Source organism: Pithys albifrons, chromosome 13 (genome assembly GCF_047495875.1).
Source record: "Pithys albifrons albifrons isolate INPA30051 chromosome 13, PitAlb_v1, whole genome shotgun sequence".
Lineage (NCBI taxonomy): Eukaryota > Metazoa > Chordata > Aves > Passeriformes > Thamnophilidae > Pithys > Pithys albifrons.
Genome location: NC_092470.1, coordinates 4,700,339 through 4,727,481, shown reverse-complemented (window position 1 = coordinate 4,727,481; position 27,143 = coordinate 4,700,339). Strand labels below are relative to the sequence as shown.

Below are 27,143 nucleotides of genomic sequence, written 5' to 3'. Positions count from 1 at the left end.
TTTCCCCGATGGATTAAGCATTAAATGAGCAGTTGTTAAAGTGCAGGAAGAATTGAGTTTCCATGAAAGGCTGGGGGAATCTCCCTTCATTTTCCAGGCAATTACACCTCCCTGTGAACTGCAGGAAGGGACGGCCCATCCGTCCAACTGCTGATGGTCCAACTATTGGCATAATCCACACACTGACCCAGCTCTCCCCAACCCATTGTCTGGACTCACATCAACCCCCAGGCTGGCGCCTTGAGTATGACAACCCATCTGCCACCCCCGTGTCCTCCTCTGGGTGATAATCTGGCCCCAAGAGCCACCCCATGTGGGTTGGAGGAGCCCTTTTGGAGAGCTGGATGATGGCACGGATGGGACTGGAGCACGGCAGTGCTTGCTCCTCGCTGTGCATCTGAAGCCACACTGAGTGACAAAGGCCACACTGCCAGGCTCAGGACTGCTTCCTTCATGCCACCTTCCCTCCAGTCCGGGCAGCGACATTTGGGCAGCACTCTGCTGAAAAGCCCTGATGTAGACGAGACTCACATCCACCTCGACACAAAGCCAGGGCACCCCAAGCTCCATCACCCCTGGGGGAGCATCTGAAGCCTCGTCGTGCTTCCAAAGGCTCCAGAGTCAGCGGCGCGGAAAGGCAGATGCGATTATCCGCGCCGGCTGCCGCAGCCAGCCGGTGCAGCCATCCCCGGTGGCCCCATGCTAGCCCCAGGCCAGGGAAGGACACAGGGCTGAAAGCTCTTTAAAGCCTTGGGATATAATCTCTGCTCAGAATAATAAAAAGATATAAAAATGCCTTGTCGCATCTGCCGGAGAAGCTCTTCACCAGTTTGGGCACGGAGCAGGCGGCACAGGGGCAGGAGCTGGTGGGAAAGCTGTCTCAGGAAGAGCTCAACTGGGGTCATGGCTGAGAATATCCCCAGGACCCCCAAAAATTCCTCTCATCCAGCCCCTCTGCCTTCCCTCCCAGGCCAGCACAGTCCTTCTTCACCTGCCACAAAAATCTACTGGAGAAAACAGGATTTTACGTAACAGCTCGTGTCATTCTGCTCCGTGTTTTTCATGCACATAAAAAATAAAAAGATGGGAAGTGAAAACAAGGTCAAACCTTGCTTTGGCTGCCTTGTGTCCCCAGGGAGCACAGGGAAGGGCACTGCTAGAGCAGAGGAGGGGACGCCTTGGCTCTGCTCCTGGGTGACAGGGATAAGGATCCCCAGCCCTCTTTGATGGCTCCAGGATTCCATGATGGCTCTGGGTCCTGGGCTTGGCTTGGGACCCTCTTAGGGCTCAAATCACAAACTTGAGAGTGAAGGAGGTGGAGAAACCAAAATAAGCATTTATTAAAGACAATAAATTACATTTCCCTTGAGATACAGTAGATTTTTGAGACAAGTCCCTTGTTTTGTAGGACAGGCAAACCTCAGCACCCCTGACAAGAGACTCCTGGAAATATGATTTGGATCTTGGGGCTGTCAGAGCCCTGAGGAGTGGAGCAGAGCAGGCGGGATGCTGAGGATGGCTGTCACTGAAGATGACTGATTCCTGCTCATGTCTGACTCAATCAGTCCCTGCTGAACGCTGCTCACATGCATGACACTGATGATGCATCCGGACCTGCCAGACTCCAGGTTTAGAAATGAAAAGCCTCATTCCCAATGCTCCAGCAGAGAGGGAGGTGTGGCTGGGCTGGGACAGTGCAATGAGGTGCTGGAGGCTGGATGAGCCACACTGGGTGCAGAGGTAGACGCTGGGTGAGGAAGGCACAGCAGAGCATTCTTGACTACCCTGAGCTCCCGGCTGGGATCAGTGGACCTGGGCTGTGCAGACACTCCCCCAGAATTTGGGAGGTGGAAGAAACACCCAGCCAAAAAAGCAGGGTGGATATTCTGCTGGAGCCTGGTGCCAGGATAAAAATACCCATCCCGTGGCAGCCAGTGGAGGGAATTAGAGTGGAATAACCCGCCCGCCGTGGACGGGGAGGCTGCAGCAGCAGACAGTCGAGGCAGGGCTAGGAGGCAAGTGAGCTGATGCCAGCACCTGGGAGAGGAGACAGATGGCCCTGTGGACCCCCAGGGATGGGAGCCCGAGGGTGACTCCCGAGATGTTACCCTGATGTGGCGGGGGCGGGAGCCTCATCTCTCCAACGGCATCTCTGCACAGGGCAGTGAGCAGCATCCCACTGGCCAGCTCCTGGGAATCACTGCAAGGTACAGGCTGTGCCAAGGGACAGAGGGGTCTCACCTGGCTGCACACACCACTGTCACCCAGACTTGGATGACCTCATGGTGGGGGGAGAGGTGGGAGTGCAGGATCAGGTCACCCACAGGCAGGGATATCCCCATGGCTGTGGCAGCTGGAGGGATATTTCCTGCCAGGTCCCCTCTGAAGAGGGCGACTCACCGCTCTGGATGGGCTCTGCCAGTGCCTCCTTGCCCATGGACTGGGCCTCCCGCATCTGCCATGGAAGAGGAGAGTTTTCTAGCCTGTATCCTTGCTCAGCTCCAGATCCACACCAATCAACCATACCTTGATCTGATCCTTCAGGTACTCAGCTCGGGCCATCAGTGTCTGGATCTGGCACAGAGAGAGATGACACAGTCCCTCTGGATTCAGGTCAAGGGAGACAGGTGGGTGTGCCATGACTGGAACTCACCTCTGTATGGAGCAGTTCCCGTCGCCGCCCTGCTGGCTCCGCTGCAGAGGGAAGAGGGATGTGCCATGGGATGAGGGATGGGAGCAGGATCCATCCCTGCCCTCCAGTCCCCACCACAGCCCCAACCCACCGGCCAGGAGGAGCAGCAGCTCCCCCAGACTCTGCTGGTACAGCTCCAGGGTGTCACCATCATCCTTGCCTTCCTCCTCCTGCAAAAGATCCCAGGGGTTGGCCACAGCTGGGGGAATCCATCGGCTTGCTCCCCACCAAGTTTGCTCCTTCCTCTTCCACTTGAGGGAAGAGGGGAGCACCCTCACCTTGGCAATGGCAGCTGAAGCCATTTCCAGAGCTGCACAGAGCTGAGGCTTGTCCTTGGCCATCTCTGCAAGGAGACGTGACAATGGGGATTGCCCAAAACCTTCACCCTTCAGCCCCAAATTCCAGTAGTGCCCCCTGCCCACTCCAGCCCTGGGGGATCCCCCAAAATCCACTACCTTTAAGGAGCTCTCTGGCTGGATTCCCTTTCTCCAGTAGGTTCTTGTTCCTGGAGTTGACCAAAGCCTTCAGCTCCTCTGCTCGGGAGATATACTGCCCCACCTGCACACACTTAGGGGGTGAGGGGATGTCATGGGGGTGTGGCCCCCCACCTTCCCAGGGGTTTTCGGCTCACCTTGGCCCGGATGGCTTCTTTTCGCCTTGCATCACTTTCATCTGGGGGAAGAAACAGAACACTGGGGTGAGTGGGCTGAAAAATGGCCTCTCCTGGGGTGCTTCCCCCCACAATACACCCAGGACACACACAGCCCCCAGGGGGAACTCACAGTCCAGCGCTGGCACGAAATACTCCAGGGCTTTGCAGTAGAGAGAAAAGGCGGCGTTGGCGTCCCCCTCCTGATCCTTCCTCACTGCCTCTACCACCAGGTCAGTCTGAGGGACACGAGGTGGGGCTCAGGGCTCAGTCCCCCCACATTCCCGGGGTGCAGCCCCCCAGCTCCCTGCTCACCGCCTTGCCAAGACTCTCAGGGCCAGGGATGTGCTCCATGTCCACAAAGGGGTGGGCAAAGAAGCGCTCGAAGGAGATGCGTTTCTGAGGGTTCCTCTCCAAGAGCTGCCCCAAGAGATCCCGGCACTCCGGGGAGAGCTGGGGTCGGCTGGGAAGCTGGGGAGGGAAGGGACTGAGACTACTGACAGCTGTGAGAACCCACCCTACCCCACCCCACCCCACCCCACCCCACGTTACCTCCACAGCCCGGTCGCTGCGAATCTTCTCCTCCAGCTCAGCAAAGGAGCGGGAAGCAAAGGGTGGCTTCCCAAAAAGTGCTTCTGCAAGAGGACAAGGAGAATTGGGAGGAGAGGGAGAGGGGAAAAGCAGCCCTGAGCGGACCTCCAGGGGGATAAAAGCCAAAGCCCACCGTAAAGGATGACGCCCACCGACCACAGGTCCACGTGGGCATCATACTGCTGGCGACACACCATCTCGGGGGCCATGTAGAGGGGGGAGCCCCGCAGGACGTGCTTCTCATCCCATGGGGACATGTACTGCGCAAAACCGAAATCTGGCAGGGAAAGAGCTCATGGAGGGACAAGAAGAAATTCTGCCCCGCCAGACCCTGCCGGGGAGCGGCCCTGACCTGCCAGCTTCAGCTGAGGGTTCTCCCGGGAGCTCAGGAGGATGTTCTGTGGCTTGAGGTCCAGGTGGGAAATGTTGCGGTCGTGGAGGAACTTCAGGGCACAGGCTGGGCGGGTGGATGGGCACATGGCAGTGCAGCCCTGCCCACCAAAATCCCTGGGGAGAGTCCCTGACAGAGCCAGTGTGGGAACCAGGCAGGGTGTCCTTACCGAGTTGCTGCAGGAAGATGCGTGCCACCTTCTCAGGGAGGATCCTGCGCATCCGGATGAAGCGGGAGAGGTCACCCCCAGCACAGAACTCCATGATCAGATAGATGTGGTCACTGTCCCACTGCAAGACAATAAGACGCCATCATGCCATCCCAGCCAGTCCCACTCACACAGGTTCACCTGGACCAGTTTGCCCAGTTGCTGGCACCAAGCCACATGAGACACCCTTGGGAAGTCAGGATGGACCAAAGCCAGAGTAGTTCTGGCTCAGAGCCCCCCCCCCGGAGAAGCCCCAGCCCACCTGGAAGTCCTTGAGCTCCACAATGTGTGGGTGGCGGATGGTCTTGAGGATCTCGATCTCTGTCAGCAGGTTCTCCACGGATGCCCGGTTCAGACTCCTCTTGCTCACACATTTAATGGCCACCACTTCACGCGTGTCCCTCTGACAAAGAGGAGGGATAACCCTGAGTCCCCCGCCCCAGCAGCCATCCTGGGGCACTCCCTCAGCCTGCTGAGTGCAGAGGGGAGGGAAGAAACCCTTGCAAGAGGGTGGCAGGTCCCAGGAGAGGGCTACAGGGGTGGTACCCGACGTGCAGGGCTGGAAAAGGGGGTGTCCCACGGGAGTGGGGGAGCAGACTGGGGGGCAGGAGGGGGACCAGGCCCTACCTTCCTGTAGGCCTTATAGACGGTGGCGTATGTGCCCGAGCCGAGGCGCTCGGTGAGAATGAACTCGTCCAGGCGTGGCGGGGCCCAGGCGGCCCCGGCCATGGTCCCCCCGGAACGCCGGTCCCGGTGCACGGGGCGCGGGAAACGCTTCCGCCTTCCCGGGGCGCCACGGGCGCGGCCACGCCCCCAGCGGCACAGACCACGCCCCAAACCCCGCCCCGCTTGTGGTATCCGCTGCGCAGGCCACGCCCACAAAAGCACAGGCCACGCCCCCATCCTGTCCCGCCCCTCAAGTGTCGTCCAGGCCTGCCACGCCCCCAGCAGCACAGGCCACGCCCCCAGCCCAGCCCCGCTTGTCATCCGCTCCCCTGGCCACGCCCACAAGAGCTCAGACCACGCCCCCAGCCCGCCCCGCCCGTTATCCTGTCATGGCCACGCCCCCAAATGGCTCCATCCCCATTTGGCCACGCCCCTCCAATTGACCACGCCCCGACCCAGCAAAGGCCACGCCCCCATCCGCAAGCAGGAGGGGCATCGTCATTTGGACCACGTATACATTTTATTATTAATAATTTTTTAAACATTAAAAGATCAGACACGGGGCAAAAAACAGTAATAAAGGAGGAAAAAGGTGTTAAAATGTTGATTTCTGGGTCCCAGCCCCCTCCTCCAGCCCCGCACCAGCACAGGTTTGGGGTCTAACACAGCCCCCACCCCATCCTGGGAAATGGGCGCCACAAAGCCAAATGTGCATTAAATGCCCTCCTTGACACCCAAAACACAGGGCTAAGCAGGGAGCAGGGGGATCTGCCCCCACCAACCCCTGCGCCTCACCTGCATCCCAAGGGACATCCCATCTCGGGATGCAGCTCAACACACATGGAACGAGTTCCTTCCCAGCTGGAAAAAAATTAAACTTGGGAGGACTGTTCCCTGGAGAAAGATTCATCCAAGGTTAGCTGGAGAAAGACGTTGCAAGCACCATTTGGTGGCTGAAGCAGCGTCTTCAGTGCTCCTGGTGCTCCAAACTTAGAGCTGGGAGTCAAACCAAAATCCCTTTTTCTCCTTCCTCTCCTGGTTTCAAGTCACAGCCCCCACTGATCCCTTCTCCCCCTCTCCATGCCCAGAGCTGTCGCCTGCAGGATCCTTGTGGAAGCAATGGATCTGCCACAGGGGGACAAGGAGAAATACATCCCCTCACACTCCCTGCTGCTCCCAAATTTTCCTTCATGCCACGTTATCCTGACGCTCAGAAAGCCAAGCAGTTACGAGGTCAAAATACAGTATCATGTGAGTGTAATAAACCAAAAGTACAGTTTCTGTTCTTAAAATTAACGACAAACTACATGCACATTACAAAACCCCCCCAAAACATCAGATAATCAAATTCTTCGTAGCAAAGGCCAAGAGAAAAGAGAGAGTAAAACCAAAAACCTGCTTCCCCTCGTCTTCCTGCTACAGAGTGAGGGGAGGATGAGACAAACACCTGGTAGGTCCTGGATAGAGAAATACATTTGTCTCAGGGAATGTCTCCCCGTTCTCCCCACACCCTAAAATAAGACAGAGAAAACTAATCATCAAAACCATAGCTCAGCTGAAGCTAAAAAACCTCTTCTCATCAGGAGTCAGCATCACAGAGCTCACATGGTAGCCCTAAAAAGTGCATTTTTAGGGAAAAAAAATAAATGAAGGTTGGTGTGGTAAGGGCAGAGAAAGCAAGGGGGAGGCAGCCCAGGAAGGGCTGGTTTTGCTGGGAAGGGCTAGTTTCCCCGGAAAGCATTCTGTGCAGCTGAGGAGGCTGCTCCAGCTGCCACATTCTGGAAGCTCCTGTTGGTGAGGATGCCTTGGGAAAACTCCTCCTGGGCCCTTTGAAAGCTGGCTCCTGTGCGCCGATACAGGGAATGCACCTGGGAACAAAGGGAGAGGGGAAAAATTAACCAAATCAGCCTGTAGCTGTGGAATTGCTGCACATGCCTTGCTTTTCCTTGGCTCTGCTGCTAACCAGCTCTCCTGACAGCCAGCACCCCCATCGCTCCCAGGATGGGATGCTGAAGATTTCAGGAGACATTTGCTGTAAAATACAGAGTTTTGGCAAAATTGCTGGTTTCAGACCCAAAACTCTGCTCCCCATACTGTGATGGCACAGACTTAACCTGGCATTTACTGGAGGGCAGGACGTGAAAGTGCCAAAAAGCATCAGTTATTTCCTTCAAGATAAATGTAGGAGAAAAGAAGCAGCAGCCCAGGATCAGCCCAGACTGTCCTTGACTTCTCCAAAGCTCTATTTCTGCTGTTCCTGTGGAAATCCACCCCTGGTGTGGTCAGGCAGAAGGAGGGCTGTGTTTAGAAGCCAGCAGGAAGGCGTTCACTGGGATCTCATCAGGATTTGAAAACCCCACAACAGAGAGTAGTGATTATAAAGCCCTGGACACTGAACAGAGCTATGGCCACCTCTGCTCAGCTGGGTTCAGGCAAGATAAGGGGGAATGGTTTTAACCTGGAAGGAAGCAGGCTTACAATGGATATTTGGAAGAAATACTTTCCTATAAGGATGGGGAGGCACTGGCACAGGTTGTCCAGAAAACCTGTGGCTGCTCCATCCCTGGGAGTGTTCAAGGCCAGGTTGGATAGGACTGGAGGAACCTGGTCTAGAGGAAGGTGTCTCTGCCTATGGCAAAGAGTGAAACAAGATAAGCTTTCAGGTTCCTTCCAACCCAAAACATTCAATGATTCTAAAGGGAGGCTCAAGTGTTCACAAAATTTGGCATCCATGCAGGAAGCACAAGTAAAACTACTTTCGTTAAAAACTCTTGACCTGCCAGTGCTCCAATTCCATCTTCACTCCCAGACAGTGAAAAGAGGCAGAAAACCCAGGATATCCTGGGAGCAGCCTGACCTCTTCACCTCACCTCCAAGCCACTCACCTGCTTCAGGAGGAAGAGGGAGAGGACGGCACACAGCGTGAAGAATGCTGCCACCACCATCATGATGACTGACACAGCCAGGTTCCCGTGCACCTCCGACAGCGCCGCGATCCACCCGCTGCGAGCAAGAGGAGAGGGGGTGAGCACGGACCACACTCCACCATAGGAGGAGGTGGAGCAGTGGAAGAAGAGGCACCCATGGTTGCACAAGAGCTTTAGGATGATGTAACAGGGAAGTTTGAAACCAAACAGCTGTGAAAACAGGAACCTAGAGCTCATTCAGGCCCTCATTTTGGGGGAGAGTTTCCACTGTTATTTTTAGGTAAGGACTGTGGTCATCCCACCCACGTTCCAGACCTGGGCCACCTCCCTCAGGCAGGAAAATCAATACCCTTGGCACCATCAACTTCCACAAACACCTTCTCAAAATTCAGTCAAGCCAGGTAAAGATAGGCTGGAATAGCCACAATGGAAGAGATCAGCTAGCAGGTTTGGAGCCTGGATCTATGTGTCACCCTGACAAGGATGTAAGCATTGGGAAGGGAAGAAGAGAAAGGAAAGGATTAAGTTGGTGAGGCCCTGGCACAGACTGTCCAGAGAAGATGTGGCTGTGCCATCCCTGGAAGCATCCAAGGCCAGGCTGGATGGGGCTTGGAGCAACTTCGTCTAGTAGAAGGTGTCCCTGCCCATGGCAAGGGGGTGGAAAAAGCTGGGCTTTAAGGCTCCTTCCAACCCAAATCTGTGATCCCATGATTCTAAGCTAGAGCTACAGAAAGGAGGAAACTGGGAGTTGTTAAAGGGAAGTGACAAAGGGAATGATGGAAGTTACCAGCACTTGGCTGCAGGTGAAAATACTGAAACACCTCATTCAAAACACCCTCTTGGGTGCTGGAGAAAGGAATCTTTCCAACTGCTAAACCAAGCACACTGTGAGCTACCAGGAGAGGGGGAATCAGCTGAGCCAGAACAACCCATCTGATGTGCTGTACAGCTTCTCACTCGTCACAGGAAGCAGAAAGGCACACCATGCACTGCAGCCAAAAATACACGAGCTGTCTGGCGGGAAGAAACAGAGCAGAAAGCTCCAGGCAGGCTCTCCTAACCAGACTAAACTTGGAGTGCCCCCTCCCCGTCCCCCATGACTCAGGCAGCAGGGACAGAGGCCATCTCTGCCCACAAGCCCTTCTGCAGGCAGTGGGCAAAAATAGACAGCAGCTTCACTGCTCACCTGAAGGCTTCCCCTCAGGAGAACAACCACAAGCTGTTAACCTTTTCCCTATTCTCCATAACTCCCAAATGTGATCTGTGGCCAAGGCAGCAAGGCGAAAAGAAAGGCTGTGCTTTCCCTGCAGGGCACAGCTGCTGACACGAGGCTGCTGGACCCTCTCCAGAAGCCCAGGCTCATCCTTCTGTATAATGTCACTGAAAAAAGGATGAGGGTAAAACTCTCTCTGCTTACTTTTTTGAATCACAGCCCACTGACAACACACTCCAGAGAAATTCAGGAAGAGCTGGGGGCAGAGTCAGGCTGGTAGCAGCAGTATCAAGCTAAGCCACACCCAGACTGCAGGTCAGAGATTCCTCAGCCCCAGGCTACCTCTATCAGGGAAGGCTCCAATTTAACACAAGGCAGACATGGACAACACCTGAGACTTAGCATCAAGAAGAAGCAAATATGATCTGTATTAAATGAAGGAGAAGGCAGCCAAAGGGGCGTGGAAGAGTTATCACAGACTCTCCAAACGGTTTGGCTTGAAAGGGACCTTAAACCCCATGACATTCCACCCGCCCTGCCATAGGCAGGACCACATTCCACTATCCCAGGTTGCTCCAAGCCCCATTCACCTGGCCTTCAACACTTGCAGGGATGAGACAGCCACAGCTCCTCTGGGCAACCTGTGCCAGGGCCTCAGCCCCCTCACAGGGAAGGATTTCTTCTCAGTATCTAATTATTCACATACTCCCATCAGCACTGGCTCCAGCAGCAGTAGAACAGGAATAAGCCTTTCCTCTGACTGGGATGGGAAGAGCAGAGGAGGGAGGGAGCCCAGCTGGGACCTGCCAAAGCTGTGCAAGGACTGAGACAGAAAAACCACAGGAGAAAGAGGCCCCAGAGCTTCTGACAGTCACAGCCTTGGTGAGAAAAAGGATCTGCTTAAGGCAGCCAGTGAAACCAAGCTTACCTGTCTCCCCAGCCAGGAATGCCAACAGCCTGGATGACGTAGATTGCTATTTGGCAGAAGAAGACAAAAAAGAAGACGAAGAAGCTGAAGGAGCTGTCAGACCTGTGGGAGAGATGGCAACAGGAGTGAAACCCATGACCCCTGCACAGACTCCTTGCTCTAAGAGGAAGGGAAAATTTTCAGTGAATTCCTTTCTCCAGGAAAAAGCTGCTGAGGGGAGGTGATTTGGGGAGGAATCTGGGTACCCATACAACCTATGTGGCCACTGCAAATCCAATGCTCTGCCCAGAACAAGAGAAGGTGAAGGCAACTCCCTTAATACATGCAGTGTGCTCAACATTAATGTACCAGTGTCTCAGAAATGAACAAAATGAATTAAAACCCCCCAATGACTGGCTATCTGTGGATTGCAACATGAAAAAGGATCACCATAATTAAATTCTATCAGATAGCTCTAATATGTTTAGGAACATAGTGGGTTTGATTTATCTAATGATGCGAAGAGCTGGAAAAATCCTGCAGGCAATACACGATGGGAACAGATAAACCCAAAGCTCCTCCCACTAAAAGATACATCCCTTTTACAGGAAAAAAAAACAGTACTTGCCTGAAAGCCTTGTAAATTGGTCTGTACCAACAGAGAAAGGCACAAGGGGTGAATAAAATTAACCAAAGAATCGAGAGACCGAAGTCTACTCCTCTGTTACTATCAACTGTGAACCACGCCAGACAAGCAAGCAGGTTTAGGAGCAGGGTAATGGTATGCACTGTTTGGGGTGAAAGAGAGAGAAAAAAACATCAGTAAGCTCTTGGAAAATCCAAAGCATCCCTAATCTCTCACTGAACACACTGAGCACTGCAGAAATTAAGGAGACTTTGCGCCATCTAATTCCACTGCCTCCCTTGGAAGGAAAACATAGCTTAACCTAAGAAGCTCATCTGATCCTACTGCTTACAGCCAAATCTCAAATAGTTGTTCAAGTCTCCATTAAACAATTAAAACTCTTTCACAAATGAGCTGTTCCCAAAGCATAAACCTGGAGTTCTTCATACTTGGGAGGGAAAATGACTTTACCCTTGCAGACAACACCGACAGAATTTTCTGTGTGACAAAGCTCAGCTTTTGATACACATCTTAGAAGGATGTTTTATTGCAGTTCAAGCTATTACTTACACATCCACAGGTAATACAGCATCTTGCATATCCGCTGGTAGTCAGCTGGGATGTCTGCAGAAAAATCCTGATAAAAACACGGCTTGATGGGACACTTCTTGGGAAGAGGTGGCCAGTTGTTCTGCCTCGCTGTGGAAGAAAGGAAGGAGCAGCTCTTCACTTGCTCGTCTCTCACTGAAAGACTAATCCACACACTATAATTGCCAAGTAGCCATTTAGATATGACTTAATTCAAACATTAAAACCTTGGGAGAGCCCAGGGGTTGGTCAGTATCTGTTAGAGCAGGCAGCACAACAGCAATGTGATAAACTGCTGTCAGAGCAAGGCAGACCAACCTAGCTTGGGGGTTTTCCTCTGGGGAAGGCAGAATTCCCCTGCAATGGCCAAAGGGCCATCACAAGCATCATTGCTCTGCAAGCCCAGATTCAGCCATTTAAAACCAAGACTAGGGAGAAATATTGGTTTATTGTGCTTAAGAGAGCCTCAAAAATGAAAAAAAAAAAGCTCTGTTGCTCTTAGTGAAAATCCTTAATATGGCAATGGCTCCAACATAGGTACAAAATTGGTGTTTGAGAACTTTTTGTGGTGAAATGCAGCTGCTGACAGCACACTCAAGGGCAGGGACCCACCAGAGTCTGATCCTTTCCCATCTTGGAAGCTACAGGATGACAGGTACAGTCAGGAGGATTGCCACAGCTGTGATGGACTAGAGGAAAGCCTAAAAAAGCTTCTTGAAGAGCTGTGCATGCTTGGACAAGCTGAGCTTTCCTGAAATTCTGACAGATCAAGCAATCCAGGCTTCCCTGGGCACCCCAGTGAGGGCAGGCAGGGCGCTGCAGGATGCAGTACTCACGGTTAATGCTGGCTGAGTGGCTCTGCAGTTCCCTTTCCTTCTTCTCCAGCTCAGCTGCCTTCCTCTCTAGCTCTGCCTGCTGCTGAAGCAGCCCAGCCTGTGCTGCTGCAGCCACGGCCTAAAGCAGGGGACAAAGAGGTTAGTCCTGCCCCAGGTGAGGCAGGGGTGGCACCACCAGCAAACACACCAAACTGCAAGACAAGCAGGGCAGAGGACAACATGAAAACTCAAACATCTTAACTCTTTCTGCCTTACCTGCTGAAGGACAAACTCAAGATCAACGCAGGCCTCCACCCAGGTGTCCCTCTTTTATCCCTATCCTTATCCTACAGGAAGGTAGGGCTGGCTTATTGACTCCATTCCCCATCCTCTGTGTCCTTCCTTTTCACCAGAGCTATGCTTTTCTCACAGCTTCTTCTACCCCACAGTTCACCTCATTGCTCTGAGCACCTCACAATGGAGCAGAGAGCAGGGCCTCCTGGGCTTACCAGGGCAATTCCCTGGCGACATAGCTGGCTACCAAACCTCTTAAGCTTCTCTTCTACCTGTTTTGTATTCTGAGAACTGATCCTTTCTCCCAACAGCCTCAGCCTCTCAGCTCTTTGGATGAGGTGGCCCTGGTGGTCAGGTACTTGCATTTATGTCTGACCAGACACCAGAACTAAGCTGAAAGCAGGATATATACCACAGGATGCATTCCACAGTTTCCAGAGGGAAGCCAGAGCCAAAAGGACATAAGGCAAAGCAAACTGTCACCACAGGGACAGGGAAAATGGCATTAAGATGCATGTAGTCCCTATAAACCTCTGCTTCCCAAATGAACACTGAAAAGACCACCTGCAGCTTCTCACACAGAACCCCAGAGAATCCCACTCCCCTCCTACACCCCCAGAGGCCCCTGGGAGCTGCTGGAGGCTGGGAAGGCAGCAGTGAGGAGCTGCCATACCTGGGGAGTGGGCTCCACAGACGTCTGCAGCACAGCCGGCTGCGAGTGGCCCGAGGGCTGTGCGGCTGGCGTCGTCCGGGCTGCATTTGTCTGCACAGAAATCACAAGCAACAGGGTAAAAACATGGCACAAGAAACAAATTGATCAATTGTGTAAACCACAAATCTTGGTTTCCTGTTCTCCTTCTCCCAGCTGGCTCATGGCAGCAGCCAGGGAATAAGAATGCAGCTCTCCCAATGATCCATCAATGGTATTGCCATGGCAGTTCAGTTCCCAACCCAGGGACCAAATAGATCCTGATGTGTCCTGCCACAAACCATCTTCCCCTTCACGCTTCAGGCGGCTTTCCCATGAGTCAGCAGCCAGCTGGAGAGAGGCTGTTCAATACAAGTGGAGAGCCCCAGTTGGGAGCTTATTAGTGCTCCAGTGCAGAAGCACTTGCTTGCAGCTTATCATGCAAGCCATGAGTGACATTCCATGGGGAAATCAGCTGTGAATTCCTCTTTTCTTAACTTGCACCTACCAAGGGACCTTTTACACCACTAAAACCATCACAAGATACACGGGGCACAGACACGTGGCACGTACCAGCTGGGAGCTCTCAGAAAAGGGGTTGAATTCATCCAAGCCACTTTGGCTGGTGTTTGTGAGCTGTGTCACTGAGGGATCCTGAAGGGAGAGAGCACAAGAATCAATCAGCATTGGATATAGGGCATCATCACTTCTATCATCAAATTGTTCAGGTTGGAAAAGGCCTTTAAGATCATCAAGTCCATGTTATCCATGCTGCCTGCCTTCCATCTGCTCATTAGCTGGGAATTGGATGGGGTGAAACACAGGCTTGCCACAGGAGGATGGCCTTGGCTGGCATCGAATTTAAATATCCAATGAAATTAATATCAGAAAGGCAAAATTTGTGGGCAGAAATAAATTTCTGTTCAGCCAAGAGGTACATCTGAACACCTATAACATGCTTTTGGTACAGGAACCCTTTGTGCAGGTTACTACTGCTTACCTACAGCAAGTTATCTCTGATTTCCAGGGATTTGGATTCATTCATGGTCAGAATGTTGCTGGACATCCAGGACCACCTCCCAAACCTTACCTGCACCTCATAAAGCAAGTACAGACCCACAAAGTACAGCAGAGCCACACAAAAGAAGGTTCTAGATATAACTGGTCCTGATGGAGAGATGTCAGCAACTAAAATGCCAATGGTTTTTTTGAAAAGGCTAAACTCTCAGGTAAACTGAGCTGGAAGTGTTACACCCAATTATTTTAGGAAGTTTTAATGCTGCTGGTATAACAGCTGTTTTCCCTTTTACTCACAGCATCTCCCACTCACGTCCATCAAATCATCTGAATTTAAAAACAGGCTCTCTGCACATCTGAGAGCACCTTTCTCCCCTCACCTGCAAAGCATGCAGCTATTTTTATCTCCTCTTTCCTACATACTACTTTCCAAGCAGAGATTCCTCTTTGACAGCCAGATGTTGACCTCTGCAGTGCTCCTCTCCCCAGCTACTCCAGAAACAAGGTCCTTTTTAAACTCAGAAATCCTCCTGCCTGGCAACTCGAGATCTGGGTGTGGGTCAAAAAATTAAAAAGTGGCTTGTATCCCTCCCTCAGCAACGAGGGTGTCCAGATCAGTCATTATAATCTGGTGTTTAATGGGGTGAGAAACCACTGAGGCTGCACGGAGGTGAGAGCGAGACATGCAGGGGCTGAGCGAGCCAGAGCGCTGCAGGAAAATCCCTCTGGAGCCATTCCCGGGGTTTTAGCGCAGCCTTCTGCTGAGCAGGAGACACACCGAGCAGTTAATGAGTAACTCCACGCAGCTCCTCGACAGCAGGCACTCCCTACTAACAGGTTGCACTAGTTTGTGAATCACCCCGGCTGAGGGATCGCAGATGAGGAGGATTTGCTTGGTGAAGCACAACTCATGAGCCAGAAAGGGCTGTAAAAACTAGGAAGCACCAAGAGAACTGCCGTGCTGGAAATAAAACCAATGCCTTTATTCACTACTGACTCCTCTGGAAGCTTCAGCTGCACCAGTTTGACAGAGACAGGGGCTGACAGCACAGGTTTACAAGTCACTTAATGCACAAGTGCTGCACACCAGCACAAACCCTTTAATCCCAAGCAGATGAGGCCCCAGCCACACTGAAGTACAGCAGAAAACTACATGAGGAAGAGAAACTCCCTTAGAGGCATGGGAAGCATAACCCTCTGAAGAGCCTAAATGGTCAGGCTCACAGACTATTCTGAGTTGGAAGGGACCCACAAGGATCATCGAGTCCAACCCTTAAGTCAATGGCCCACAAAGGGGATTGAACCCATGACCTTGGCATTATTACAACTAAGGCTGGAAGGAAAGTGCTTGGAAATAAGGAGAAATGCTACAACAGCACAGTAAAACACATATTTTTCTTGCCTTGGCTCATCTCCATTCCAAAAGAAAGCTGGAGGTTCATCAAGGGTAGGAGAGCAGCATCACTGCTTCCCTGCTCCACGCTGCAGTTTGATTTCCAAGGCAGACAAGCTCTTATCTTTCAAAAAATCACTAAATTAGGTGGTAAGGCCAGGCATAGCAGCTCAGCTTAAGTGGCCTGCTATTGTGTCTAAAATAGAAACACAGAGAGCAGGGAATTTGCAACAAAGCTGAAGTTTTTTGTCACGTGCCTCTGTGCCCTGGATAGGGCAGGAAGGAAAACAGAGGGTGATACTCAGCACCAGCTTCCTCCAGCCTGGACCAGGCAGCGTGAAGGATGAGTAAGCACCAGGGACGCAGAGACGAACAAGAAGTTGCCTGCAAACTTCATGTTTTACAGTTACTTTCTGTAAGCAGCAAAAGGCAGCTGACCCTCTTGAAACAAGCACAGGCCTGATCCTTGGAAAGGACCAGGAAACAGGGTCTTAATTAAGCCACAGAACCTCTTGAAGCCACAAATAAGTATGTCCAGCCACAAGCCTCGTGTTCACAAATCAGTGATTGTCTTGATCTGCAGGATTCCAGTGAGCAGATTCCATTTGTTGCCCTTCCAACCATCAGTTCCTCAGGCACCACGGAGGTGTCACATCATTTTTCATGGCTTCCAATGCACAAATACAGAATAAATCATGTTTTGACCAAATTAGACTGACATGAAGATTAAACTAATTTTCAAACACACGTAAGAAGTTGCTGTCACGCTGTGCCAGCTGCTAAAATGTTTTTATACAACAGGTTTGTGCAAGAAATTCCATTCTTTCATTTCCTTCTGTTCCCAAAGATTAAAGAAACAAAATGAGATGCCTCTCTAGATGAGATCAAGGCAAAAGAACTCAGCTGAGAATCACCTGGAACTTAACAAAGTTGTCTAAAGTTGACATTATTGTCACAAATATCAGCACTCCTGCAGCTGGAAGATGCACTGAGAGAAACCTCAAGGATTTTATTATTGATATCTCTAAAAAGAATGGAGGTTATCAGCTCTGCCTGAAGCTTGGATCAAAGTTTTGTAGGCAGCTCCCACTTCTAGCAGGTTACTGGATAAACCAAGGCAGTTAATCATCCTCTCATTAACCAGTAGCAATAAATAACAGAAAAGCCAAAGATAATTTTAACAGGAGCAAAGCAGCTTATTTTATACCAAGTTTAATGAATATTGTAAACAAAGTCTCCTTAAAAGGCAAAGATCCTCATCATGTCAGTATTTGAAGAGTTTGAAGCATTATCCTGGGATCCCCAGCAAGGAAAGAGAACCCTGGTGCTGTGACAGGAGAGATCCATCAGTGGGACAGGGCTGGGAGGGTGAAGATGCTTCCAGTCTTTCCAGTGTGTGTGGAAGGGGATGTCAGTGGGAAACTGTTGCCCCAGCACTGAAGGAACACCTGGATGCAAACCCTGACCTGGAATGGGCTGTCCCATATCCTGAGATTCCACTTCAAATCGGAGCAACAAGGCTTTGAGGCTCTGGGAAGCAGCAGCTGGAGACTCCTCACAACGAGCTGTTGAGGACTGGGCAAGTTTTCTTTAAAAAAAGGTCAGACAAAACCTCACAGTCCTGAAAGGAGGATACAGAACCTGCCACAAAGATCAGAGGAGCAGCAAAGAGCCATCAGACAGGGCATAAATGGTGGGTTTTTCCATTAAAAAGTGAGCCTGACATGGGAATTACCTGCTGGAAATCACCTTCAACCTTTTTTGTTTGAACAGTGAATAAAGTGTGTGCACAGCCCTGTGCAGTCAGATACCAGGACAGCTTTAATGTGCACAAAACAGGTGAAGGGGACCTGAGGGAGCTGACAAGAAAGGACTTTTTACAATGGCATGGAGTGACAGGAAGAGGGGGAATGGCTTCAAACTGAGAGAGAGAGGGATTAGATTGGATATTAGGAGATTCTTCCTGTGAGGGTGGGCAGACCCTGGCACAGGTTGCCCAGAAAAGCTGTGGCTGTCCCATCCCTGGAAGTGCTGAAGGCCAGGCTGGTCTTGGAGCAACCTGGGACAGTGGAAGGTGTCCCTGCCCATGGTGGGTTGAAACGAGCTGAGCTTTAAGGTCCCTTCCAACCCCAAACATTCTGTGATTCTATGAAAAATTTACTTCCTCAATGCCAAACAACAAATCCCAACATGAAAAACAACACATTCCACCCCACAGAAGGAATATCACAGGAACAGGGTCATCCCAACCCTTCCCATTCCTGAGACTCACATGAACGTACTAAAACGAAAGCAAGGAATAAAATGAATTTTTGACTCTGATTCCTCAAAACAGTCAGCAGCCTCCTGAAAAAAACAGTTTCAGTTTGGCTCAGCCCTGAAATCTGAGGTCAGGACTCACTCCTGCCTGTGGATCACATCTCAGCCAAGCAGTAAAGGTGAGGTTAAGCTCACAGATGGCAGCCAAAGGCCAGACACTGATTTTCACACCACTGCACAGGCTCCAGGTCCCAGAGGCCATCCCAGGCCAAGTCCTTGCATAAATGACCCATTTTCAGAGCACAGGGGTTAACCCAGAGATGAGAAACCCAATCAACACAGTCCAAATCCTCAGTGACCTCAACAGGAATCCCACGCTTTGGACCCTGAAATCCACAGCCAAACACTGCACTGTTTAGAGCTGCAGCACCTTAAAACCAGACCCAGAAAGAGCCAGCAGACAGCCAAACCAACAGGTAGCACACCCAAGGGAGGTTCAGCAATTGACTATTTTTAATAAGCCCACAAATTAGATATTCAGGGCAGAAAAACCCCTCCCCACTGCCTGGGGAGGAGGGGACTGACTGGGTCTGGCAGCACAGCGTGGAATTCTGGAGGTGAGGAGCAGGATGGGCCGGTAGAGACACAAAGCTGCGAGGCAGTGGTGGTGGGAAGGACCCCAGTGGCAGAGGGCAGAGCCGGGGGGACCTGCGGGGGACTGGGGAGGGGGCATGGGACTGTCACCCGAGCTGGACGGGACACGGGGAGGAGGAGCAGGACCCCCAGCCCCGGATGGAGGGGGGTGCAGGGAGGGGGAGCGGGGCCCCGGCTCCAGGGAGGGGATAAGGAAGGGGACGGGACCCCCGTCCGGGCCGGAGGTGGGTATGGGGAGGGGGAGCGGGACCCCGATGGGGGATCAGGAAGGGGAACGGGACCCCTGTCTCTGGGCCAGGGGAGGATCAGGAAGGGACCGGCACCCCTGTCGCCAACTCTGGGTGGGGAATCAGGAAGGGACCGGAGCCCCGGGCCGGGGTAGGGATCAGGAAGGGACCGGGACTCTTGTCCTTAGACCAGGGAGGTATCAGGAAGAGACCGGACCCCCGTCCCGGCCGCAGGTGGGTCCGGGGAGGGGGAGCGGGACTCCGATGGAGGATCAGGAAGGGACCGGGACCCCTGTCCCCAGCTCTAGGTGGGGGACCAGGAAGGGACCCGGACCCCCGTCCCGGCCGCAGGTGGGTCCGGGGAGGGGGAGCGGGACTCCGATGGAGGATCAGGAAGGGACCGAGACCCCTGTCCCCAGCTCTAGGTGGGGGACCAGGAAGGGACCCGGACCCCCGTCCCGGCCGCAGGTGGGTCCGGGGAGGGGTCGCCCAGACCGCCCTCCAGTTGAAGGTCCCGCCCCCTTTCTCTGATTGGCCGCGGCACGGCCAAGCGGCGCCCCCATTGGCCAGCGGCGCTTCAGTCAGCGCCACGTCCCGGTGGCGGGCGGGGCCCGGAGGGGCCGGGCCGGGCCGAGCCGGGCCGGGTCGAGCCGAGGGAGAGTGATCCGCCCGTGCCCCGCGCCCACCTGGAAGGGGTTGATGTCCACCGGGTCGGCGAACGGGTTGGTGTCGAAGCCCGACATAGGCGCGGTCCGGTCGGTCCGCTGCGCTCCCGCCGCCGCCGCCGCCACTCCTGGCGCTTCCGGGCCACCCGCGTGACCGGGAGCCGCGTGACGTCACAGCGGCGCATGTACCGCGCGCGGTGTTACCCCTATGGGCGTGACCGCGTGACGTCACAGCGGCGCTTATAGCCGGCGGGGGGGGTGGGGGGAGGAAGGGAAAGGAAAGGAAAGGAAGGGGAGGGGGAGGACAGTCCTGCCCGGCCGAGCCATGGCGGAGATCCGGGGTGAGCAGGGCACGGGGCACCCCCTGCCCGGGATGGGGATGGGGAGCCCCCGAGAATGCCCCCAGGACGATGGGGCAGAGAAACACTGTGAGCCCTGCCCTCAGCCCGAGCATCCCGAAATTGCCATATGATGGTTGAAAATCGCCCCCCCATGCGGTCTCCCCTCCCAAACCCTTGGTCCCCTCCTTCCCTGATGCCCTCTCAGTCTGCACCGGGGGCTTTAGGGGTGTCTGGAAGGAGTTTGGGGTGTTAAGTCTGTTCCCTGCTAACATTTGACTTCTCTCCCGTAGTGTTCCCCCTCTCCTGCGTGGTGCAGAACTATTCCTGGGGGAAGGTGGGCCTGGAGAGTGAGGTGGCCAAACTGCTGGCCAGTGGTGACCCCTTGGTCCAGATCCAGCCTGACCAGCCCTACGCTGAGGTGAGTACATCTGTGCATCCATCCTGTTTGTCTGTCCATCCTGTTCATGTGTCTGTCCCTCTCCTGTGTCCCTCTCACCCAGCTGTGGCTCTCGCCATGCTGTGTCCTATGTCGATGGATCCTGATCCACCCCCCCAGCCTGTCCCCCTGTGGGGCTGCCCAGGTGGAAGAGGAGAAGCCTGGTGTGATTCAGCCCCCGAGGGAGCTGCCTTGGCTGCACAGGTCACCCCTGGGGCCAAGCAGCCTCTCGAAAAGCCCAAGTCATCCATGTTGGCTGCCCAGCTCAGGGTTCCATCAGTCTGTCTGTCTCTCACAGCTCTGGATGGGCACACATCCTCGGGGTGATGCCATCATCCGAGATAATCGCATCCCCCAAAAGACCCTGGGCCAGTGGATTGCTGACAACCCTGCCTGCCTGGGGGCAAAGGTGAAGGACACCTTCCAGGGATGCCTGCCCTTCCTCTTCAAGGTGCTCTCAGTCGATACTGCCCTCTCTGTCCAGGCACACCCCAACAAGGTAGGGAGAGCTCCATATCGGCAGCTCAGCTGGACCCCATGTCCCTGGGAATGTCACCCAGCTTCTCTCCCCCTCTACAGGAGCTGGCAGCAAAGCTGCATGCCCAGTTCCCTGAGCACTATCCTGATGCCAACCATAAGCCTGAAATGGCCATCGCTCTCACCCCCTTCGAGGGCTTGTGTGGCTTCCGGCCCGTGGAGGAGATCGTGTCCTTCCTCCAGAGTAAGGATGAAGGGTGCACAGTCAGACCCTGGCATGGGGACAGTACCCATGTTCCCTTGGGTTGGGGTTTGGGGTGGGGACAGGGGCTGTGCTCCCTTGGCATAGGTTTTGGGTTGGGAATGGGGGCCATGCTCCCTTGGGATGGCATTTGGGATGGGGTTCAAGGTGGACATGGTGGCCATGCTTCCTTGGGATGGGGCTTGGGGTGAGGATGGGGGCTGTGCTCCCGTGGGATGGAGTTTGGTGTGGGGACAGGAGTTATGCTTCCTTAGGATGGAGTTCAGGGTGAAGGCACTGCTCCTCTGGGATGGGGTTTGGGGCAGGGATGGAGGCTGTGTACCCCTGAGATGGGGGTACTGGTTCTGGCTGGGGCTGTGCACCCCTGGGATGGGGGTGCTGGTTCTGGCTGGGGCTGTGCACCCCTGGGATGGGGGTGCTGGTTCTGCCTGGGGCTGTGCACCCCTGGGATGGGGGTGCTGGTTCTGCCTGGGGCTGTGCACCCCTGGGATGGGGGTGCTGGTTCTGCCTGGGGCTGTGCACCCTTGGGATGGGGGTGCTGGTTCTGCCTGGGGCTGTGCACCCTTGGGATGGGGGTGCTGGTTCTGACTGGGGCTGGCCCCACAGACGTCCCTGAGCTGCGGGCTCTGATCGGGGAGGTGGCAGCAGAGCAGCTGGAGCGCAGTGGGAGTGACGACCCCCGTGGTGTCTCGGCTGCCCTCCGCGTGTGCTTCACCCGCCTCATGAAGAGCGAGAAGAAGTTCTTTGTTGACCAGCTGAACATGCTGGTGAAGAGGATCTCCCAGGAAGGTGGGTCCTCACTGTGGTCCCCCAGAACAATTTGGGGGGCTCTGTTTAGAGGAGGGGCGAGGACACCCTTGGCTCCCTCCTCATGTTGTGCCTGGTCTCTTTCTGCACAGTGGAGGAAGGGAAGGACACATCAGGGAGCAATGGGGAGCTGCTGCTGCAGCTGCACTCCCAGTACCCAGGAGACATTGGCTGCTTCACCATTTATTTCCTGAACCTGGTGAGGCTGGAACCGGGGGAGGCCATGTTCCTGGGAGCCAATGAGCCCCATGCCTACCTGCATGGAGGTGAGTGTCATGGCGGGGGGGGGGGGGGGGTGTCTCCTAAGCCAGCATCCCACAAGGACTGGCCATGGGGACAGGTGGAAGGGCTGAGGTGGGCTGACAGCACTGCCTCATCCTGCAGACTGCGTGGAGTGCATGGCGTGCTCTGATAACACAGTGCGTGCTGGGCTCACCCCCAAATTCATCGATGTGCTCACCTTGTGTGAGATGCTCAACTACACACCAGCACCCAGCACCTCCAAGATCTTCCCCGCTGTGCAGAGCCAGCTTGATCCCAGTGTCTACCTCTATGACCCACCCGTGCCAGATTTCACCATCATGAGGATAGAGGTGAGCAGTGACGGGTCCGTGTTGGGGGCAGCAGCTTCCTCTGGGCTCTGGGTGGGACACCCCAGTGCTGGCTGGGGTTCACTCACTTTTGTAGTTAGTACCCAGTGAGGAGAGAGGGATGCTTGGGGATGCTGCTTGTCTCTTTATCCCTCCCCTGTTCCCTCTGTCTGGAGCTCATTCACATTCTCCAGAAGCCCCAGGCAGAGGGAGAACTAGGAAGAGGTTTTGGGTGTCCTCAGCCAAGCCTGAAGTCTCTGGGCTTGGGCTGCTGCAGGCACAGCCAAGGGGTGGGAATGGGGATAACCCCCTCCCAGCTCTCTGTAGAGGAGGAAAGCTGGAGGACACTCCAGCCACAGTGACATTTTCCTTCGCAGATACCTGCCTCCATCAAGCTGTACCTCATCTCTGCCATAGACTCTGCCAGCATCTTGCTGGTGATCCAAGGGACAGCTGTGGGAACCTCCACAGCTGCAGCCTCTGAGATGTCTCTCTGTCGTGGCTCCGTGCTCTTCATCTCAGCTAATGAGAGCATCTCCCTCCACCTCTCCTCTGCAGATGGGATGCTGCTCTTCCGAGCCTGCTGCCTCCTCTGAGCAGGACCTGGGACACTTCCTCTCCATCACTCCATTGTTTGAGTAGATAGAAACTGGTGTGGGCAAAGTCATCTCACTTGGAAGTTTTCCTTCCATCTATTAAATCCCAAAACTAGACCTGATGTATAGAAAGAACAATTCTATAGATGGACTCCTTAGACATGGCACAGAGCAGAGCACACTGAGGCTTTCTGCCACTTCTAGTGGGCTCTTCCCAAGCCTGGCTGATGGCAGCCAGTGTTGCCCCTTCCCTGGCTGTAAAAGGGGGCTGCTTGGGCAGGCTGATGGAGTGGGAAAGCTTCCGATGCCGTGAATAAAGAGGTGACTTTGTCCTCAGCACAGGGCAGCGTGGTGCAAGGATCAGGAGGAGGATGGGAGTGGGAGACTGGAGGAAAGGCTGGGAGCAGCTCCAGCTGTAACCCCCCTCACTCCTCAGGGGAACAGGAAATGGGTGAAATGTGATGAAAGAAAGCATTGCTCTGAAATCCCACCACTCAGGGAAGAAGCTGCTGGCAGGAACACTGCACAGCCCCCACCACAGCACCAACACACCCTTCAAGTAATGAGTTCCAGTTTATTGAGTGCTCCCTTTAACAAGTAAAATACAAAACCGAAACCCCAAAAGCAAACAAAAAATTAAAACAAAAAACCAGTTCAGATCTCTAGACATGAAACATTTAAATAAGCTTTCTGTATAAGAAGCTGATTGTCCCCAGTGTTGTAGAGCAGGACCATGGTTTAAGGCAGCTTTTAAGGTTTGCAGCAGAGAGACCCCAGCCCCCCAGATCCCTGTGTGGAGCTGGTATGGTGGGTCTGGGCTATCCTTTGGGATTGGTTGGTATCTGCCATAAGCAGAACCATTCAGTCATTGTGTCACCATCCCAGCATGGGCCTCAGACCCTAACAGCCATCCCATGGGACAAAGAAAGTGCTGGACTTTGACCTGTTCTTGTGCAGCTATTGGATCACACAGGAGAGATTTTCTCCAAAACAACAGGGGCAAGAAGAGGACGCAAGAGGTTTTGGGGGGATGAGATCCAGGTCTTCATCATCAGGGACCTCATCAAGGTGGTACCCATCCTGCAGCAGCTGCCGGCTCAGGTCCTGGTTCACCTGCTGTGGGGGGACAAGGTGGAGCTCTGCAGGATGGGACACATCCACACCCCGTGGGGTGACACTTCCAGCCCCAATCCAGAGTGTCAGGCTGTGAGGGGAACAAGGGAGCCTGCGGGGACCACGCTGTTGGAGTCAAACCCCCACACTTGCCTCAGCAGAGGAGTATCCTGAGGAACATCTGGATCCTGGCTCCCCATCACTAAGAGAAAAAGGAAACAACTGGCCAGGAAATAACCTTAGAAATAAGCCTTGCATAACTGCATGGGATTTGTTAAAGTTGGGACAAGAGAAGCATTTCAGAAAATATTCTGAGTTGGAAGGGACCCACAAGGATGATCAGTAACTCTTTAGTGGCCCATACAGGGATCAAACCCACAACCTTGGTGTTATTTGAACAATGTACAAACCAACAGAGCTAATCTCTATTTCACTGCTCAGAGTGCCCAGTGCTCTACAAGTGACAAGGAAAATCAATCCCCAAAGTGAACCCAGCTCTGAGCACACCTCACCAAAAATGCTGGGATAATCACCCAAAAATCCTGGAATATTCACCTGTCTGAGTCGAGGGAGACCAGGTTTTCATCAGCTGTCTGGCTGAGAGCAGTGTAGCCCTTGTTAAACTTCACCAACCTGCCAGAAAGCAGCAGAGTGAGACCAGGACAGATGTTTTACACATGGAAACACATCCATGGCGCTGATGGACTGAGGAGCCAGGGCAGGAATTCTGCTCCTTCCCAGCCATGAACTATCCAAGGCAACCACCAGCTAAGTTCTAGGATACCCAAACAAATCCATAACACCAAATCATCCCCAAAATAAAAAAGCCCCATATTTTATTATGTTGGATGCTCCTGGCCAAACAACCAGCAGAACAAGGTTCCAAACTCCTATTTGTAGTTCTCTGAATTTCCCAGTCTCCCCGAGAAAGCAAAAAATACATTTTGGGAACAGAAAAGGGGGATCAGACCTTTTAGGTGCTGGTTTCAGGGTGGTGGGTCCCCCCAGCAGCCCCTGCCTTCGCAGAGCTGCCTTCGCCAGCTCGCGCTGCCTCTCTGAAAGCCAAGCACAGGGACAGAGATAAAAATTCCCAAGTGTTCCCCAAGGGTCTGGTCTTTTTGGGAATGGGTGGTGGAGGTGTTGCAGGTGAGCATGGGGGCAATGCAGTGCTTTCCACAAACATCACTATGGGGTTTTTAATGTTTTTTTTATAAAGGTTTTATCCCACCAAGGAATAAAAAGGCTTTTGGTAACTCCTGCCCTGGCAGAAATTACTCCCAAAATCCCAGCACAGTCCACCAAGCATCATTTACTCAGCTTGGCCTGAATGGAGGGAGGTTTGCTCAGGATGTATGGTCCCCTTTTCTCCACTGTATCCGTCCCCTTGTTCAGCCTCTTGTTTTCAGCCCAAATCAGCTAAAAAAAAAGGGAAAGAAGCACATTTAGCATCTCTCCATGGGGATGAAATAACACAGAGTCATCTCAGAGCATCCATTCATTCCTGGGAGCTCAAGGTCAGCTGGAGAGGGACAGCTCCTCCTCCCCAGATGAGGAGGAGGGAGAGGAAAAGCAATAAGCAGATCTAGTCACAGATGAAGGGATTATGTGGGAATGGCAATGCTAAATCAAAACCATGTGTGGTGCCCAGCAGTTCCTGCACAAGCCTGGCTCCAGTAATACTTGGGAAAACCCACGATGGAGGAGATTTAATGAGCAGGTTCATCAAGTAAAAATGTAAGAATAGTTTATTTTAATTTCTCTGGAGAGTTTGAGTCTTCAAGCTTCTCCTTTCATCCAGTTATTCTCAAGGAGAGCCAGCACTCCTGATGGCAAGGGGGAAGAAAAAAGCTCCACAAATAAGTAATGAAGAAAATAGAGGGAAAGTCAGGAAAGGGCAGAGGAGAGTTGGTGTAGGAGGGATGGGGAATTAAAGAAACAAGGCAGAGGACTTATGCTGGTGATTGGAGACTGCAGTCAGGATTAGCCTCAGCGTCTTAAAATGGAATTAGCAGGGCAGAGCCTCATTGTGGGAATAACCAGGCAGGCAGCAGACCCCAAACCCCTCCAGATGTGCCATACCACTCCCTACACAGCATGAACTGTGCTGATACACTGTCCCTGCACTGTGCCTCTGTGCATGTACCCCCTCTACCCCCATATTGCCCCTCTGTACATAAACCCACCCCATAGTGCCCCACAGACATCCTCCAGCCCCATACCCATCATTCACATACCCCATAGTGCCCCACAGACATCCTCCAGCCCCATACCCATCATTCACATACCCCATAGTGCCCCACAGACATCCTCCAGCCCCATACCCATCATTCACATACCCCATAGTGTCCCACAGACATCCTCCAGCCCCATACCCATCATTCACATACCCCATAGTGCCCCCCACACACACACTCCAGCCCTATAGTACCCCCAGGTATAATCCCCATACTGCCCCATGCCCCCCCAGCCCCATACCACCCATGCACAAACCCCATACAACCTCGTGCTCACTCCCAGCCCGCTAACCATGATATACATACCCCATAGTGCCCCACAGACCAGCCCTAACACCCCCATACACACACCCCACAGACAGCCCCCAGCCCTACACCGCCCCCATACGCATACCCCATACTGCCCCGCGGACACACCCCACACCACCAGCACCCCCGTACCCCCGAGCCCCTCAACCCGCCGCCTCGGCCCGCAGCGGGATCGGCATCGGGACCGGCATCGGGACCAGGACCGGCCCCCGCTCCGCCGCCGCCCGTCGCCATGGCCGCCTGTGGCCCCGCCCCTGGGCCTGTCAGCCAATGGCAGCGCGGGGCTGCCGGGACTTAGCCAATGGGAGGCGGGGAGGAGGCGCGCCCCTCTGGCGCGCATGCGGGGTGGGAGCGGGATGGGACATCGGGACGCACAGACGGACTGCGGGACGGGACAGACAGACAGACAGCGGGACGGACAGTCGGACTGCGGGACGGACGGACAGGCAGCGGGACGGACGGACAGGCAGCGGGACGGACGGACGGACAGCGGGATGTCCCGCCCCGCA

The 27,143-nt window shown here is 53.7% G+C and overlaps 4 protein-coding genes across 6 annotated transcripts; 1 reads left to right on the top strand and 3 right to left on the bottom strand.

Annotated features, from left to right (window-relative positions):
* Positions 1-1,312: 1,312 nt before the first annotated feature.
* Positions 1,313-5,334, bottom strand: ULK3 (unc-51 like kinase 3). The gene is made up of 15 exons (XM_071568298.1): positions 5,159-5,334; positions 4,794-4,934; positions 4,493-4,613; positions 4,285-4,389; positions 4,066-4,209; positions 3,894-3,976; positions 3,657-3,812; positions 3,475-3,580; positions 3,324-3,364; positions 3,148-3,250; positions 2,971-3,035; positions 2,784-2,862; positions 2,654-2,694; positions 2,527-2,574; positions 1,313-2,455 (listed from the first exon to the last, which is right to left on the bottom strand). Exons 1-15 carry the CDS (start codon positions 5,258-5,260, stop codon positions 2,312-2,314), a joined length of 1,479 nt encoding a protein of 492 aa, XP_071424399.1. The 5' UTR covers positions 5,261-5,334; the 3' UTR covers positions 1,313-2,311.
* Positions 5,335-5,694: 360 nt separating this feature from the next.
* On the bottom strand, positions 5,695-19,634 carry SCAMP2 (secretory carrier membrane protein 2). The gene is made up of 9 exons (XM_071568116.1): positions 19,491-19,634; positions 13,828-13,908; positions 13,240-13,329; positions 12,294-12,411; positions 11,440-11,568; positions 10,873-11,032; positions 10,266-10,367; positions 8,083-8,200; positions 5,695-7,065 (listed from the first exon to the last, which is right to left on the bottom strand). The coding sequence occupies exons 1-9, from the start codon at positions 19,545-19,547 to the stop codon at positions 6,919-6,921; spliced, it is 1,002 nt and encodes a 333-aa protein (XP_071424217.1). The 5' UTR covers positions 19,548-19,634; the 3' UTR covers positions 5,695-6,918.
* MPI (mannose phosphate isomerase) lies at positions 19,413-23,100 on the top strand. Of its 2 annotated transcripts, none has more exons than XM_071568115.1 (8): positions 19,413-19,526; positions 20,101-20,228; positions 20,545-20,745; positions 20,826-20,967; positions 21,592-21,774; positions 21,885-22,058; positions 22,177-22,385; positions 22,760-23,100. In XM_071568115.1, exons 3-8 carry the CDS (start codon positions 20,551-20,553, stop codon positions 22,976-22,978), a joined length of 1,122 nt encoding a protein of 373 aa, XP_071424216.1. In that variant the 5' UTR covers positions 19,413-19,526; positions 20,101-20,228; positions 20,545-20,550; the 3' UTR covers positions 22,979-23,100. The 2 variants fall into 2 exon arrangements, with proteins under 2 accessions (XP_071424216.1, XP_071424215.1); XM_071568114.1 differs by lacking the exon at positions 19,413-19,526 and adding an exon at positions 19,733-19,810.
* Positions 23,101-23,532: 432 nt separating this feature from the next.
* On the bottom strand, positions 23,533-26,877 carry FAM219B (family with sequence similarity 219 member B). Of its 2 annotated transcripts, none has more exons than XM_071568117.1 (6): positions 26,767-26,877; positions 25,405-25,507; positions 25,062-25,146; positions 24,647-24,724; positions 24,245-24,293; positions 23,533-24,094 (listed from the first exon to the last, which is right to left on the bottom strand). In XM_071568117.1, the coding sequence occupies exons 1-6, from the start codon at positions 26,866-26,868 to the stop codon at positions 23,936-23,938; spliced, it is 576 nt and encodes a 191-aa protein (XP_071424218.1). In that variant the 5' UTR covers positions 26,869-26,877; the 3' UTR covers positions 23,533-23,935. The 2 variants fall into 2 exon arrangements, with proteins under 2 accessions (XP_071424218.1, XP_071424219.1); XM_071568118.1 differs by having other exon boundaries at positions 23,533-24,091.
* Positions 26,878-27,143: the final 266 nt, after the last annotated feature.